Source organism: Amia ocellicauda, chromosome 15, assembly GCF_036373705.1.
Source record: "Amia ocellicauda isolate fAmiCal2 chromosome 15, fAmiCal2.hap1, whole genome shotgun sequence".
NCBI lineage: Eukaryota > Metazoa > Chordata > Actinopteri > Amiiformes > Amiidae > Amia > Amia ocellicauda.
In genome coordinates this window covers 30,526,891-30,545,522 of record NC_089864.1, presented here as the reverse complement: position 1 = coordinate 30,545,522, position 18,632 = coordinate 30,526,891, and the positions used below count along the sequence as shown (strand labels likewise).

The window sequence follows — 18,632 nt, the reverse complement described above, 5'->3', positions numbered from 1 at the left end:
TAAACGATATCGTTTCATTATGAATATGAAACGATAGACATTTTTCTATCATTATACGATATTTATCGTCATATCACACAGCCCTATTAAAATGTATTGGTTTGGGGAATGTTCATCCAGGGATAACTGTTTTTGGATGTCTTGGAAATCAGTAAAATCAGGTTGTGGAGTGGAGAGGGGGTCCAGAGTGCACTCTGAGTTACTCTTACTATATTTATTTTCTGTGCTTTTATGCCGAGAAAAGAAGTAGTTTACAGTACATTTTACTAAATTAAATGGGACAATAAAAATACAACTAGAAACTGTGCCAATTTTTTTGTAATGCCTTATAAATCACAATATATTAATATATTAGATGATATCAGATGAGGAAAAAAAAATAAAGCTTATTCTGAGTTGGGAAAATATGGGAAGGGAGAAATGACAATTGAGTTTGTAACAGCATGACATATTTAGCAGAAAAGACTGCATACAGTATACTGCCGTACTTGCTATTTGGAAGAGGCAGGGACAGCTTTTTCCCTTCCGTCTTCAAATATTTTCTCACAGTGGCCCTTGGGAAAAATAATTCAATATCAGAAAGTTGGCAAGGGTGCATTCCAGATCTTTTCAGGGACTGAATTATACTTTTGAGGTCAACCAAGGGATTAAGTTTTTTTGTGTGTTTTATTTTTATATATAAAAATGAAAGAATTGAATTAGCGATAGCTTTGAGTAACCAGCTGTGAATAAATGTTAGGGGCAGGATTTTGAAACAAGTGCTAAGGGAATGTGTGTATATGAATCAAATAATATGTATTTGTATAGCGCCCTTCACAGGGTAGCCACAGAGCACTTCACAGAATCATAACCATACAACAAAATAAACCATTAGGCATGGAGTAGAGAGAACCAAATCAATGGCTTTAACTGCTCTGTATATTATATACACCACTTTCAAATATCAGTATCCACCTTTATGAATTAATAACACCAAGCTTATAATGCAAAGTGCTAGAACAGCTTTTAAACAAGATAACATTTTACTGTATGTGCGCACACTAGCTCCTTAGTAGAGTGCCCACATGTGTTTGTGCACTTTTCTTCCTCAATGGGAGAACAAAACATGTATATTACTTTCTCCGATTATCATAACTTGCTATGAAATCAATCATACATGACAGATACATCAATATACTCAATGTCTGTGTCAATAAAATTACTACTGAAAAGATTTAATATAACATTTGAAACGTGTCTGCAGTAGCCACAATTTCGGTCGCACCCCTCCTTTAAGGGAAAATGTTCTTATGTTCTTAAGAAGTATGATTTCACAGATAAACTGCATATCAATTTAAAGTAGAGGGTTTCACCAATATGGGTCTGAATGTGCTATAGAAAGGGCACAATATAAATAAATAAACTTAAATTTATTCCCTTTACCTCATGTTTAAAAAGGTAAATCAATCAGCGCATATCTGACACTTACATGACACTTACACTTACTCCTACAGTGCCTGTCTGTACTGTAGTTGTTTTTGGCAAATCGGTTGGGACTTGGCAGTTCTGAACGTGAAAATAAGAGGCACGCTGGTCAATTATTTTACCAAGTCAGTCTGTTTACACAGGGATTCCAATGCAGAGATGCTGCACCACACGGCTGAGCCCATCCCCCACACAGCACTGCTACCGGGTCAAAAGTGTCAAAACTAGTTTCAATTCAGAGTACTGTACATGTAGAGAGTTTAATATACTGTGTTTTTATTCAAAACACATGTGTGTTCAATACAATAATAATTGATCTGATAAGAAACAATGAAAATTAATTCAGATTAAGCCAAAACAACGTATTCCACACGATAAAATGATTTAAAACTAAAATACAAAGCTGATTAATTTGCTGATACATGTTTGCGTATTGCTTTATATAATATATATTATTAATATATAATGTGTGTTACTGAAATGTAACTCGAAACCTTGTAAACAAAGCGGTACATTATTGTGGCGCAGATCTGCAGAATCCCACCGATCCCATTGGTGGAGCAGCTTACATATATGCCAAAAACGAATGTGACCAGCTGTGCTTGCGTAAGGGGCGTGACATACAGCAACGCCCCCACCGGTGCCACCTCTTCCCATTGAGCCAATGGGGGCTGCCCGGAAGAAAACACGTGTTGTGACGAAAAAGCCATCTTTGTAAGGATCTGACGCAATTTTTGAAAAAAAATGTAATGTAGAAAATTAAGTTAGGTAAATATCTTTATAATAAACAATTCAGAATGTTTATTTCATTACAATTTTAAAACTGATTGGCGATCTCTATCCTTAGATTACTAGCTAGTAAGGCGCCGTTTGTTTTCTTACTTCACTCTCAATTCAATCAAAAAACTCAAGTTTCATAAGGTATATAAAAATATCTTGACTGGTTTTAACATATGAATTCACTCACAGTACATCAAATAATCTACATTGAACAATAACCAGATAACGGTGGAGAGCAAAACCTACCGAGATTCTTAAGTGTATAACTTATTTTTGGTAGAAAAACAAAGGGGAAAAAATTATTATTTTAGCAAAATTAAAATACCACTTTTCCACAGATAATTAACTGTGGAAACTTTAGTAGCTAGTTACAATTAATCTGTTAATAATAATAATTTCTTCTCAGTCAATTAACGACAGTCATGTATTCACCACTCAAGTAGAGAAAAAACTAAAATGGCTGATCAAAGAAAAACGACACTGCACCCTCAAGGGCCACCAATAAATTCCCTCGAAACTCCCCTCGAAAAGTGTTAAGGGATTCTTAATAAGGGACTATCTAAATTTTTTTTTTAAATAACCTGGGTTACACTAGCATGTTCCTTGTACACCGGTGGCACTATCATTTATACTGGCTAGAAAAACAGAGTCTTCAGCCGTGATTTAAAAACTGTTTATTTAGTTATTTACATTTTCAAATCGAATAAAAACATCCCAATTTTAATACTTGTGATTAAATCATTAAATAAATCATTATCTCAACAAGAACAAAAACAAGTGAATCAGTGCATTAATATAAACAATATATAACTAAATCAAGTGTCAATTAACATCCAAAAGAATCAGTTCAAAACAATCGGATGCATTGTAATTAACAGTAAATGCATTAAACAAAGCAAAACCAAAACGCCACCAACAAAACAAAAACAAAACAATAATGCATTTCCTTTTTGTTTTTAAAGATGGTCAATGCATCAGACAAATCATCAAAATAACAAACTCATCAAACAATCAAATCAAAGAGTCAGGTGCATTTAAAAACGGGGACAATTATATAATAAAATCTATTTTTGTTCTATAAAAAAACTAATACTTCAGCAAATAATTTCTGCAGAGGAAGTTCTCACAGGTGGAGATGTTCTACCTATGCTTCCTAGTGCTTCTGGTTCTCTCCAGACTGGTTCCTGTCACTGATGCACTGACTCCCCTCTCTGCAGGCTGTGGTCCACCTTGCTGGCTTCATCACAGTGTGCGGATGTTCTCCAGGCGCCAGCGTCTCGGCGTCCTCACAAACCTGCATAGAGAGAGAGAGACAGAGAGACAGTCCAGGTGCACATGGGAATCTTCATTCAAATTTCTGTACTACTGACCAGTGTGTCTAGGCCAGGCCTTGCAACTCAGGTGGCAAGAGGAGGCACCTTTCTGTTGTGCTGGCGGTTGGGCAGTTCTCCCCTTGGCAGACTCCTGTGCAGCAGCATTGATGTTTCTAGCCTTAGCTTCCCTCTCAATTCGAGCCAGCACCTGATCTAGTTCACCCTCCAGCTGCAATGGCTCCGGGACTCTCTCTCACCACCGTCCCGTTGCAGCCGGAGGGGGGCTGGCTCTCATCTGCGAGACGGTCTCAGCTACGTTGTCCTTTGACCTGGCTCCCGAGGCTCTGCTCTCCCCTCTCGCAGGGGCTGGCAAGGCGGGTCTATTTTAAGGGGGCCGGGCCACCATGGTGGGGCCTGATTTTCCGGACTCTGCAACCCCTGCTTTCGCTGTAGGGAGTGTGGCTTCTGCCCTGGCTCCAGCGAGGGGGGGGGGGCAGATCGGACTGGGTGCTTGGCTGTCTTGGGTTTCCTCCTTAGAGGAGACAATGGTCTGTTTCTTTGCAATTTTCTCCTCTCTGTCCACCACTTTTCTATTTTCACCCAACCAATCCCTTCTAGATGTTCTCCCTTTTCCCTAGTGGTTCTTTTGGGGTAGGGGGAGGTTCTGGAGCCAAGGCATATACCTAGTCTTCTTCTCCTCCTCCCTCCTCCTTCCCCACCGGGTCGCCCTCCTGTTCCCGATCAGGCTCTGGGACTCGGATTACTCAGTTGTGAGAAGGGAGACCCGACTCTATTTGCATAGGAAGGGGGCAGTTCTTACAAGTGTGGCCTTCCCATCCGCAGAGGTTGCAGTGTTTCTTTCCTCTGCAGGCTTGTGTCAGGTGCCCTCCATTACACTTGCTACAGACCACCACTGTGCACTGAGCAACAACGTGGTTTCGGGCTTGACACCGCCTGCAGAGTTTTGGCATTCTGTCATAGTTGGCCAGGCCCCTGGCATCCCCTATCTGTATCGTACTGGGGAGGTGGCAGACGTTCTCCGGGTTCTCAATACTACGTCTCAACCGGATCCGGCATTGCGTCCTTGTCCAGCACCCTCAATATTCTTGTTGAGAGCTCGCTGAACCTTGCGAGCCAGATCTCAACGTCCTTGCCAGAGACTGCAAAAACTGCATGGTAACATTCCTATAACAGATGTCTGACAAGATAATCCTGACAAATTCCGCTAGCACTCCCATTTCCCTTTCCTATACATGCAGTAACAGTCCTCTAGCAGGTCATTCTCCACCACCAGCTGTAAAAGTTAACATTTTCACACAATAATTTCACCTAAAGGGAGCATATATAATAAAAAAGTATAGGTCTGAGGACTGATCCCTGTTTCTATGGCAAGCCAAATTATCATTTAGAGATATCTCTAAATCATTTAAAGATATCCGCAAATATTTAAAGATATCTCTAAATCATTTAAAGATATCTGCAAATCATTTAAAGATATCTTCAAATCATTTAGAGATATATCTAAATGTACTTTTAAATGAGATATCTTGAAATGATTTGCAGATATCTCTAACTGATTTGCAGATATCTTTAAATGATTTAGAGATATCTGCAAATCATTTAGAGATATCTTCAAATAACTTCCTGTTCATTTAGAGGTATCTGCAAATCATTTAGAGATATCTTCAACTGACTTCCTGTATGTAGCCCAAGATTATCAATTCCTGTTAACTTTTCTATGTAACACATAATCTCAGCCAAAGTACAGGAAGTCATTTGAAGATATCTTGAAATGATTTGCAGATATCTCTAAATGAACAGGATGTCAAATCATTTATAGAGATATCTTTAAAAAGCACCTTATTTAGATATCTCTAAATCTTTTGCAGATATCTCTAAATCATGTATAGATATTTTTAAATTATTTAGAGATATCTTTAAATATTTGAAGATATCTCTAAATGATAATTTGGCTTGCCATAGGTTTCATGCCATCTCCTTAGGGATGAAATTAAAGTTATCATTACTCAGTTCTGTCAGTGCATGATGAACATTTACATTTATATCTCCTAAAATTAGTAATTCTGTCTTATCAGAGTTAAGCATAAGGAAAGTTTTAAATCTTGCACACACAGGATTTTATTGTTGGAATGGATATGATATATTGCTCAGATTTACTGACATTGTCGCCTGTAAAGCTGTAAAAGTTAACATTGTCACCAAATAATATCACCTAAAGGGAGCATATATAATAAAAAAGTATAGGTCTGAGGACTGATCCCTGTGGTACTTAACCTCAGTTTTCATTAATTTGTACATATTGGAGTCTGTTTGTCAGACATGATTTAAACCAGGACAGAACATAGTGAAATAGGGCAACAAGGTTTTCTAATTGGTGTATCAAGATTTGGTGGTCTGTTATGTCAAAGGCCATATTTAAGACATGCCCTAAACTTTTATTGGGGGAAGAGACCACTTAACATAGATTTCTGAACTTGGAGTGGTCTCTTAATTTTTTCCAGAGCTGTATATATAGTTTATTGATTGTAATTAATGTTTCTGGGAGATTTGTGAGATCTTCTGATTTACAGATAAAAACATTACTGTGAGCTTTATTCTGAATGCAGTGAATGTGTTGTAAGAGAGGGAAAATATATATGCTGTTAGAATCTGCTGTATCATAATCCAAATACTTCGGACTGGGAAGAAAGAGTTGCTTAAAGAGCAGTTAAACAGAGATTATTTGTATAAATTACGATATGCCGATGACTTTGTCATATTTGCAAAAACACCTGAAGACCTGCAGCTTCAATTTCAAGAACTCTCAGATGCAAGCAAGAAAACTGGACTTAAAATGTTCCAGAGTAAAACAAAATTAATGCTTAACAGCTTTGCTACATATAATAAAATGTAACGGATACTCAAAGAAGTCAAAAGCTATTTCTACCTTGAACACTGAATCAGCGCAGACAGATATTATGGAAGAAATAAAAAGAAGAGTAAAAATGGGTGCTTTGGGATGAAATTGAATGCTGCTGAACAGAAATCTACCTTCTTGCCTCAAGAGAAAAGTATTTGATTAATGCATACTAACAGTGCTCAAATCTGGTCACTTAATGCAAAAATGATACAGAAACTGTGGACAACACTAAAGAGCATGGAAATATGTATGCTTGAAATAACAAGAAGAGATTCAAGAACAAACTGATATATGTGACATAATTAAAAGAGTATACATTTTAAAATAACAATGGGCTGGACACATTGCAAGAAGAACATGGATAAATATGGATAAAGAATATGGATTAAGGAAGTTATTGAATGGAACCCAAGAGATTAAAAAAGAAGACACATAGAAAATGGGAAGACGAAATCATACACTTCGCAGGTGTGACTTCGCAGTTGCCTTGCCGTGCTGTGCTGGATGCGTCCGTCCTCAGATGTGTTCCAGAGCTTTTTTTAAACCTGACCATTAGAACATAAGAACATAAGAAAGTTAACAAATGAGAGGAGGACATTTGACCCATCATGCTCGTTTAGTGTCCATTAATAACTGAAACCACATTGACACTGAAACAATTGCTGGCAATTTTCCGGCAAGGGTCAAAGTCAATTTGCTGGCAACGTGTCTGTGTGAATGTAGCCAGAATGTGATTGCCGGTAAATTCAGCGTCAAGTCCTTGAATGTCGATGCAGTGCGTTAGCTAACTGCCGTAACCAATCAGAATAGGGGCGCATTTTTGCGACCACAGCACGACAAGGTTAATCCACCTTTGAACAAGACTCTGTTGTTATAAATGGCAGAGCTTGAAAATAGTATAGTCGCAGCAATTCCGAGTGTTATTGATGAACCAACAGGTTATCGTATTGTAATGCTAACTATTGTCACACGTCAGAAGTTATGTACCAATAAATCATACAAAATATATTATCTCTAAACAGGCAAACGTGTTACCCCCTCAAACTGCATTCGTTTCAAACGAAATTGGTTCAGTTCGTTTGCTTTGAAACAATGTATCAGTCACTGCGCTGCTGTTCAGTTGCCTTGTGTACAAACGCGCTCAGTTCGTAACTCAGGCTCGTTTTCGTGATTCACTTCCGTGTTTTCTCAGGACTCAGATCATATTGCAATAATAAAGTGAGCTCAGTTACTTTGTATTAATTAAACACAGGATATTTACATTTTACGTGATTAGTGCATATAAGAAATGGCAGCATAACGCATACAATAACATACATATGACTACATTATATTGTTTACTGTATATTTCCTATACACGTGTGTAAATTTGATTTTGTAAATTGCATTATGCTTTGAGCTGTACTGTAGTTTTGCACTTTGTATTGCTCTTATCGCCCTGGATAAGGGCATCTGCCAAAAAATAAATAATAATAAAAACGCAATACTACATGTAGTCTAACACATTTGACTACTTCTGATACAACCAAATAATACATGGGTGTGTTCTGAGATCTGAGCAACAAAGCGATTCATTTTCATAATCGCGTGACAACAGTCTGAATAGTGACGCATCCATTTAAACACACTGTATGCAGTTATACAGAGCACAACAATAGGCTACTATATTTGTGAATATTATAATCAACGTTGTGCTGCCGAATGTTGATTGTTTTGCCTATATAAAAATATACAATTACACAGTAGTGTGATGTCTCCTAAATATCCATCTCAGAGTATTTTACTGCTTCTGCCTACATTACTACACTTCCCCTTTAAACGGGGAAATGATCGCACGTCCAGAGTGCCGGTCTGGGTCTGCTCTCCGGATCCACGGGCTTCTGTGGCGTCTTGTCCCCAGGGCCACAGCGCTCTTGTCGGCAATCTCTGTTTTCTGTGTGAATTAATCCTTGCCGGCAATTTTCCTGGATTCAAACCCAGTGTGAATGGGGGGCAACGGGAAAAAAGCAGACAAACGTTGCCGGCAATTTTCTGGTATTTCAGTGTGAATCCAAGGATCCTATCCAGTCTATTTTTAAATGTTCCCAAATCTTCAGCTTCAACCACATCGCTGGGTAGTTTGTTCCAGATTGTGACAACTCTCTGTTTGAAGAAAGTGTCTCCTGTTTTCCGTCTTGAATGCCTTGAAGCCCAATTTCCATTTGTGTCCCCGGGACCGTGTGTCCATGCAGATCTGGAAAAGCTCTATCTCCTGTTGTGGGTTTATTTTGTGTTTTGTTTTAAAAACAAAGACAGAGAAGAACACTATGAGCAATAGAGCCTGACGTGGAAAGGATTTTTGTGGTTATTTTATTCTTTCTGCTTTAAATGATTGTAAAAAGCGTAACAAATACACTCCAAAATTTCACAGTGCTGACTTCAATTGGAATTTTGTAAAGTCTCTGTGGAGTCTCTGTGCATGGCAGCCATCTGGCTGATTCCTGCTGTGACTTGTGAAGGACAGCATGGAAGTGTTATCTGCCGTGCTTACATGAGTGCAGGCCTGTATTGTAAAACCAGAGCTGCAAAGCTGTCTCCTGTCATAGACAACTTCTTTACCACAAGCCTAAATTTACGAATTAGGAAGGTATATAAATGTATCTTATATATTTGCCAAAATAAGGTTGTATGATTTACACATCCCACCAAGCTGCCTCTAGGCCATGGTAGAGATACAGAATGAATATGTAGAACACTATGTGTGTGGGCTAAAATAAGAAAAATACACTGAAAGAAACTATACAAATATATCGATATTAAAACCCATTGCGGGAAATTAAAATATCTAAAAGAAGAATAAAAGCAATCTGATTGCACATACTCCTCTAAGATACTGTTAACACATACATTCTGGCATTCTGTCACAGAGAGTGTACTATACTAATCATTGTAAAACAAATACAAATATTTACCTCGGGTCATGATATACAGTGAATCCTGGAGGTCAATTAAAACCCGAGGCTCACTGTACAATACCAAAATATTTGTTAACGATTAAAAGCACAAAGATTTAAAACAAGACATTTGCTCTGGGTAAAAACATGTGATGTGACCAGCTTACCCTGACATAAAGTGGATTGTGCTCAGGGAGTTGCTTGCGTGTAGACAGACTCTTGTCTGTCTTTCTGCAAAACAAAGCCTTGTTGCTGCATCTTTATGGAGTGCTGCAATTATGTGCTAATGCAGAGCACTTAGCAGATTGGTCTCACCTGCTACACTAGCAATTTCTGTAATTTGAATGCACTGCTCCTGAAAATGAGTGAAGAATGTACAACTATTTTGTCAGCTCCCTTCAGAAGGCTGTAGTGTTCTGAACAAATTCTGTAAATATTTTGTTAACTTTTGGAACTGGATTCCAATGTTTTGTTGCTACAACATACATCTCTACAAGGCAAATTGATATTTGTTCATTCTGTAGACTGTCTTAACTTTTTGAGTATTTAGTGTTGGCTTTGATGTCATAATTTGTCAATATTGAAAACTGGCCTCTATTTCTGAACAGGCTGTTTTTCTTAGACCTAAGGACCTCTTTACATACTATATAGCTTTGCCACCTGATGATAAAGAATGCAACATCTCAGGAGAAAAAGCTAAATTAATTGACCTGTAAAAGAGGAATGGAGAAGGTGAAAGATAATATAGGGTGTTAGACATGCTTCGTTAAAATACTAAGTTCCCTTATTTAATAGGGGCAGCAATAGGAAACCAGTGTATAGTACAAATCTAAGAGTATTATGAGAAGTGTGGCTGAGAGAATATAAGGAGCAAAAGAAACACAGAGATGTATTAAAATCTAAATGAAATGCAGGTGAGTGACATATAATAAATTAAATAGCTTTTTCTTCTCATATCAAGTAAGAATCAGAAGTTAATCTGCCATTTTAATTTATTAGGCCACCCTCACACCCACCTGCCACTTTTCTCTCTTGTCTCTCTCTATACTATTTCTTTAGAATGCAAGCCTTGCTTACCACCAGTGACATTTTCATATTCAATTTCATGCAGTTCAGTTTAGCAGGAAAATGTTCTGTAATGGTTGCCCTGAAGCAGTCTTTAGTAGTGAAATTATATAGCAGGAACATGTGTTGCTTTGAAGCCAATTTAATTTTAACCCCAGCAATTTAAAAAAGAGCAGTAAGCATGTTCTAGATTATAATAAATTGGAAAGGAAGTAATAACAAGTAGAGGTGACAGTTTTAGAATTAATAGATTATGTGTCTAATATTTTCATTTATGGTGTTGAACTCCAGATAAACAGCAAAGCGACCTAGTATAAGTAGAGCTGATATTCAAGGCCTCCACTTTCATTTTTATATGCCATAGTTGTAAATCATGAAGAGGAATATACATATGGTTAAAAGATGTTCTGTGAAATGTTATGAAACAAAAACTAGCAATCATTAAAGGTCCTGCATATCCTCATTGTATTGGTATGATGTATTATTATTATTATTATTATTATTAATAATAATAATAATATTACATTTATAAAGTGCTTTTCTAAAAACTCAAAGCACTGTACAATCAAATATGAAACAAAGATGAATAAATTGAAAATGGACACTACAAATAAATAACATTAATATACATATATAATAGTATAATACAATAGCTAAAACATGTACTTAAAATGGAATTAATGAAAAAACAGATGTGCTTACTACTGAATGTTTTTGCAGCACAAAGATGGTCTTGAAGTCTGAAAGTTATACAATCAAAACCCTAGACATGTTTCTACACAAGACACTTAATACCTTTGCTGACATGATAAACACATTTTACATTTTACTGAATTTATTACTGCCGTTTACAATCAACCAGATTAACTTTTTTTTTTTTGGCTTCAATAACCTTTCCTTTTTTGTTCTACAGATCTTACAGGTGAATCTAGTGATGTCCATCCTTCTTTATGTAATTTTTCTTGCATACCTTTGTGGTATCCAAGCTACATCAATGGACAAGAGGAAATCATCACAAGACCCAGTGAATTCACTGATAATTAAACTTCTTCAGGTTGACATCATGAAAAGCAAAGAGAAAGGAGATATTCACTACAAATTACAAGACACCAAACTAGTGGAGGACATCCAAGAGGATACAGAATTCTTGGAAAAGAAACCATCCATCTATCAACCAGTGTTTAACATAGACACAGAGTTGTTAAGACAACATAAGCGATACAATTCACCTAGGGTGCTTCTTAGCGATCGACCCCCTTTGCAACCACCTCCATTGTACTTAATGGATGATTATGTGGGGAATTCAGATGTAGGCAACAAAACGAGAAAGAAGCGGAATGCAGAGCACAAGAGCTACAGGGGAGAGTATTCTGTGTGTGATAGTGTAAGCACATGGGTTACAGATAAATCCATTGCTGTGGATATCAGAGGTCAGCAGGTGACTGTTCTGGGAGTTATCAAAACAGGTGGAAGAGACGTTAAGCAGTACTTTTATGAAACCAAGTGTCAGAATGCCAAGCCTTTCAAAAGGGGCTGCAGGGGCATTGATGACAAACACTGGAACTCCCAGTGCAAAACCTCACAGACATATGTGCGAGCATTGACGTCAGAGAAAACATCTGTTGGTTGGCGATGGATACGAATTGACACCTCATGTGTTTGTGCTCTCTCACGGAAAATGAGGAAAACGTAACCATGACACTTTCTTTGGGATGTAAATATAAATTATTAATTTTAAGTTATATGAATTGCATGTAGCATATACATGTTTATATATTTGTATTATTTATTAAGTCTTAAAAGGAAAAAAAGACAACAAAAAAGAAACACGCAAAGCCACCAAAAGAAACATCTTTGGAAAGACAATGTGCCTTGCTTAAGCATTTAACAGAGATCAGTTTTAACATATACCAAGACCAGTGGGTCAGAAAAATCAGTATTTCACAATAGTGTGAATTTTGTTAATTCTGTAATAACATCACTCAACCAGTTACTACATACATATTACACTGTATTTTACCTATTGAAAAAGCAAGTTATGTATTAACTATTTGAGTTTTCAAAATCAAGTTAATGTGGTTAACAAGATTCATGGTTTATGGCCAGGCAAATTAATCATATATTTGACTCATACATTAGAAAACAAATAAACAAAGGAAACACAAAGAAACAGGGTTATAATAACTTAGGTGTAAAGAGTTGAAGTTTCTTCTGGTTTTCATTTTTATTGACATAATTTGTCTAATTGTTTGCTTAATGCACAGATGTAGACCTTTTTTTTTATAAGTCTTAAACTGCTGATAATCTAAAAAGCTATAAATCTGCTGAATTGTCTACATCTGAACAAGAGCTAATGTAATTTTTTTTGATATTGCTCTAAAGTGCCAGTCTTACTGGAAGAAGTTGGTTATATAATTTCCTAGCACCATGTGAAATCATATGCTGATCATATTTTTAGCTTTCAAAAGCAATACAGAATTGCAGACAATGAAGGTTTTGTTCAGATCCAAATTTTTGCATCCAAGACAAAATCTCTGTGTAGATCAAAAGTAATTTATAATTGTACCATTATAATACATCTATAACCTTATCATTTTTTTAATAAAAATATATTATGCAGGTACATAAATTACACATATGTCTCAACACATATTTTCCTATAACACCTGACACATCTATCTGCATTCTAGGCACAAACTTTTGAAGAAATGTGAATACTGTACCCCAATTTACATACACCTGCTCTTGAATTTGCCTTGAGCTTGAAGTTGTACAATTGTATCAGAAGTTGTACAATTCAGGTCTGAAAGGGTCTTGAAGAATGCTTTTAATACAAATGTACAAATACAGGGTCTTCAAGAATTATTCAGGTTTCTTGAAATCATATTTTAGACATGTATTTTAGATAATGTAAACTGAAAAAGTTAATGTGTTATATAATATGCAAGCAACAGTTTAATAACATGTTAACGTTTTTTGTACAAACATTTATTATGCATAAAGACATTCCATTCACAAGTGAATTAGAACAACCTGATGACCAGGTTTGAATCTAGAAACCTATTAAGAAGTACTGAATTTAAGTACCTTAAATACTGGGTTATTATGAACCATACTCTAAATGAAACAGATCAATGACTTTGGTTGCTCAAAAGATATCCTTTATTTGTATACGTTTAAAGCAGTCTCACTTCAGAACAAATGTAATAGGGAAAGCAATATGAGGGGAGAAATGTAACGGAATATGAATTCTTGAATGCAATAAAATGTGACAAAATTCAGATGCTAAATACATGTTCAAATGTTTTATTCTGAATAACAGTGGAAACAGAGCTTGCAAAGATCATTGCTTTAATTAGGCATATTATTAGAGAAGATTAATTTACTTTACAGGTTGCCTAGATATATACTTAATACAAACAAGTAGCATTTTGTAATAAGCTATGCAACACACCCATTAAATGTTTTTATTATTTTTTTGTTTTGTTTAATATACGTTTGAAAGTAGTCAACATATTTTATATATTTGGACATAATTAACTTAATATTAGGTTTTAATACCAATCAAACAACACAAAAATAATTGTACACTAAACACCTAAACCCAGCTACATTAAGAATCTGTTTGGCTATTGTTATTTTATATTGTTAGCAAAGAATACGCTATGAACACTGAATTTGGTCATCATATTCATATTCACAGCATTAAACATGTGCATTGAGCAATTGTGTGAAACGGAGCCAAAGTATTTTAAAGTTATACGAGTACAAAAATGCAGATATTAGATGATTGTAGTCACAATTGCTAAAGGTCATATTAGAAAACTAAATATTATAAAATGCAAATATATAGTTCACATTAAACAAGTGCATTTTTGTATAACTATTGTTTTGCGATTTAAAGATATTTATTGGGTTTCATTTCTAGGTGAAAGAAATATGTTCTTTTAAAATACCAGTAGTTAAATAATTACCCATAGTGTGGAGAAATTGTTGTCCCTCAGAACAACAATGTTAAAAGTAGTAGTATTCCAAATTACAATAAATACATGTTTTTTTTCAATATAATATAATGTTCTATATAAACCATGCACTTTTGAAATTCTAAGAAATATAATTTGATATTTATATTATTTGTAACCAGGATCCCATAAAACCCAGTACACAGCATCAAAGCAGTTGTCTTATAAAAAGAGTTTAGATTAAATTTGATTAAAGCTTTTTTCAAAGTTTGCCCTGGCGTTACTATACAACAAACCTATTTTCTCCCTCCCATTCTAAAGTCTATCACATATAACAAGTATGCACTTGAAGGGATATTCTTTCAGAGATGAACACAAAAGCCTTACCATCCATTTTAGCACTTCCAGTAAATTGCAAAAGCAGGACATTACCAGAAACAAACTAAAAAGCAAGAGCAATATGCATTGGCTTTATATACACAACTGCAGAGTAGTAGTCTTATTGTGGAAAAGCTGCTTTAAGAATCTATACACACATGCAGAGCTGGGATTTGAACACATAATCTCCTGATTAAGAGGACTTACAACATGCCGGTCTGATCTTTTGAAGTAAGCATTTTACCAGTGCTTGAGATTAAAAAAAGGTCTGTAAACTGTGTCAGTTTAAGCATAAAACAAGATACACAAAAACCCAAAAAATCCACTGGCTTTGTTTGTGTTTTAGTAAACAATAATCAAAAAACAAATACATATAGAGTTTGGCTCAATGTGTGTGTCAATAATCATAAATAAAAATCATGTATTATGGATCAGCAAAATTAACTTTGTTTAATGAGCTCTTTTTTCTGTACATAGTGTAATGGTTAGACATTGTCATGTACAGTTTCAACCATTTTCTAAGATGGATAAATATCTTATGTATGGGAGCAAAGGTCAAGTTAAGCTGTTATGTGTTTCTGCTGTCAGTTCTAAATACAAATTAACTGTCACCATCTACACAAAATCAGAAACATAAATACATTATACAATGTAGAAAATGTACCTGTAAAAGCATTACTACTGAAAACAATTGAAATATTGAATGCTTCAATGCGTGACCTCATATTTTCTTTCACTGAACTGAGCTGAAGTTCTGTATATAATGTTTTTTTTTTTGTACTTGTTTAAAATAAAATTACTAGACAAGAAACAAAATTGTCACATATTGTGAACTGAAACCAATAGAGTTCTTTTTGTTGATGGTTAAAACTCAGTCTTAGTCAAATACAAATTTGAGCTCTCACAGATTCAAAACATGATGATTGGCAGGTTTGCAAGCAGGGCAAATCTTGTCAAATTAAAAAGCCACCATCAAGTATCATATGTGTACTTTATTAAGTTAATGGGTGTATGGTATGTAGAAATAGGACTGTATACTTCGAATGTTTATCTCTGTTGTCACTACCTGTTTTAAAGTCATATCGCCAAAAACCATTGCCGCTTGGCCAAACAAATAAAACTGCAAAATAATACTTTAAAAACAAAAGTGCTCATGCTCCGCCACCAACTATATGGGAAACCCTGGTCAGTTTCTTATCATATCATTCTTTTACTAAATATACTTAGCAAGTGCAAATGTCATTAGGTGAATTGTTTTTATATTGAAAAATAACAAGATTTGATCAATATTCTATATTGGTCTATATTCACTGGAAAGATTACACAATTGTACACTGACTAATTAATAACTCTAATGTGCATTATGTTTGCCATTTAAGGAGTGTAATTGTAATGGAAAGTTAATAAATATGTGGTTTCATTTGTGAATTAATTTAAGAAACTGACAGCATTAATTACAGATTCATAGGAAGTTAGTGACAGCAGAAATATACATAGAAAGTCTTATGTCTAGAAATACTGTTGGTATGGTCATCAGCATATGTTTTCAGTCATGGTTTAAGACATTAGCCATATGAATCTAATATGTACTGGGGTTAATGATATGTAAAGATGAATGAACCACTATCCCAAAACCATGTTCTGGCACATACAGCACAGAAAAGCAAATTGGTCAACAAAACATGAAAAGGACATCAATAAGTATTGAAATTGGAGATTTTCATTAGGAAACTTTTTGATAATGATTGGGTTTGATAAGCATCAAGTATTGGAAGAAAAAAAAAGTCAAAAATGTCAACAAAACAGAAAGGGGATCAAGCAAATAACTAAAATGTATCTTTCTGTTGTCTGTAGAGATTTACCTCTACACAAGAAATTCTATTGTTTAAAAATGTATTTAATCATTGTTCAACATTATATATGCAAATGTATAAATTCTGTTATGAAATGTTTATTTATGTATTTATTTATTTTTTATAAAAATGGTGGTTTGTGTTGCTGATGGTGGAGTATTTCTTGTCTGTTTTGCCCATAGCTTTTTTATGAATTGTTATTGGTACCATTGTATGGCATGTCTACAAAAGCCATATAATTACAGTACTCTCTTTTTCACTGTTATAGAATACAATGTTGGGGTTAAAATGCAGAACAGACAAAAACAACAAAACCAGTGTTAAATAAAAAGGCTGTTTAAATCTGGGCTGTGTAAGGGTCTTCATCCTCATAATCAAATTATTCTGCATTTAACTTGAGTTCTGTGCAGGCCATGTGGGTTGTTAAAGTTGCCATTATTGATAAAAAAAAAGTGCACAAAAAGGGTTTCAGGGTTTCTGTATTCACCCTCCTTTGGACTTTTTCACATTTTGTTGTGTTATTATGGAGGGTAATCCGTGCCGAAATTTAAATATAAATAAATAAATAAAATAATAGGAAATAAATAAAATACGAAATAAATTATATATATTATTTTTATTTCTTGGTAGACGCCCTTATCCAGGGCGACTTACAACATAAGTGCAATACAAAGTGCAAGAATACACTTAAGTACGGGGCATCAAACATTAAAAATTTACATTAAAACAAAGCAATTCAAGATATAATACAGTTTACAACTTCCAATTTATACAGTTAAGTACAGTAAGTGCGGACATACATCCTGGAAAGTAAAGCTAAGTGCCTTCAAGATGTAAGGTACAGTCAAGGGTTACAGGAAAGGGAGCAAGGAGGAAATCAATCAGTAATGCAAGAAGCATGATAAAATGCTATGAAGTGCTATCTAACGGGGATTAAAATATTACAAGTACTGTCTGAAAAGTGGTGTCTTGAGAAAACGCCGGAAGGAGGTCAAGGACTCTGCTGTATATATATATATATATATATATATATATATATATATATATATATATATATATATATATATATATATTTATTTCCTTTTTTAATTTTGGCACAATCTTTTCATTATTGCATTACTTCCTATAGTGTCAATCATTCACAGAGGGCGGCACAAGACGTGGACCGACGATCTACTAACTTTGCCTGGTGTTGGAGCGGAGAGCCGCCCATCATACAGGAGCATTTCAAACCCAGACTGCATTCGTGTTATAGAGCCATAAAACATAATAATAATAATAATAATAATAATAATAATAATAATAATAATAATAATAATAATAATATCTTACTGAATCCATTTCAGACTAACTCCAGTAGTTATACAGTCTATCGTTATATATTCGTTACAATATTTTATTTATTTATTTATATCTTAGCAGACGCCTTTGTCCAGGGTGACTTACAAAATATAAGAGCAATACATAGTGCAATAATGCAGTACAGTTCAAGGCTTAATACATTTTACAAATTCCAATTTATACAAGTGTTTACGAGAAATACAGTAAACAATATATTATTTCCTGGAGTTGAATCAGAGTAGATCAAAGATCAAGATGATCAATAACGCTTTTACAAAGCTTCTAATTAGCAGGTTTGTAAAACTACTACTACTACTACTACTACTACTAATAATAATAATAATAATAATTGAGTCTTACCGCTATTTTCTTGTCAATTTACACGAGTAAGCTATTCAATCAAAATAATACAGCCCACTGGGCACACAACGTAATTATAGCGTTTTTGGGTTGTATTTGAGTCGCGACGTCGGGCAACCAAAATATAACCAACTCACAACGTCTTATTGCTGACGCCGAGGCTGTTTTAGACGTTTTTAAGTGGTTGTATTTGAGTCACGACGTCTGGCAACCAAAATATAACCAACCTACAACGTCTGTTTTAGACGTAATTTATTGATTAT

At 35.0% G+C, this 18,632-nt stretch overlaps 1 protein-coding gene across 2 annotated transcripts in view; it reads left to right on the top strand.

Moving 5' to 3' along the window:
- The window catches only part of ntf3 (neurotrophin 3), a 61,553-nt gene extending 44,539 nt beyond the window's left edge, over positions 1-17,014 (top strand). For both annotated transcript variants that reach the window (XM_066724665.1, XM_066724664.1), the window contains one exon: positions 11,389-17,014. In XM_066724665.1, the coding sequence (XP_066580762.1) occupies positions 11,410-12,168 (759 nt within the window). In that variant the 5' untranslated portion in view covers positions 11,389-11,409 and the 3' untranslated portion in view covers positions 12,169-17,014. The remainder of the gene's footprint in view (positions 1-11,388) is intronic.
- Positions 17,015-18,632: the final 1,618 nt, after the last annotated feature.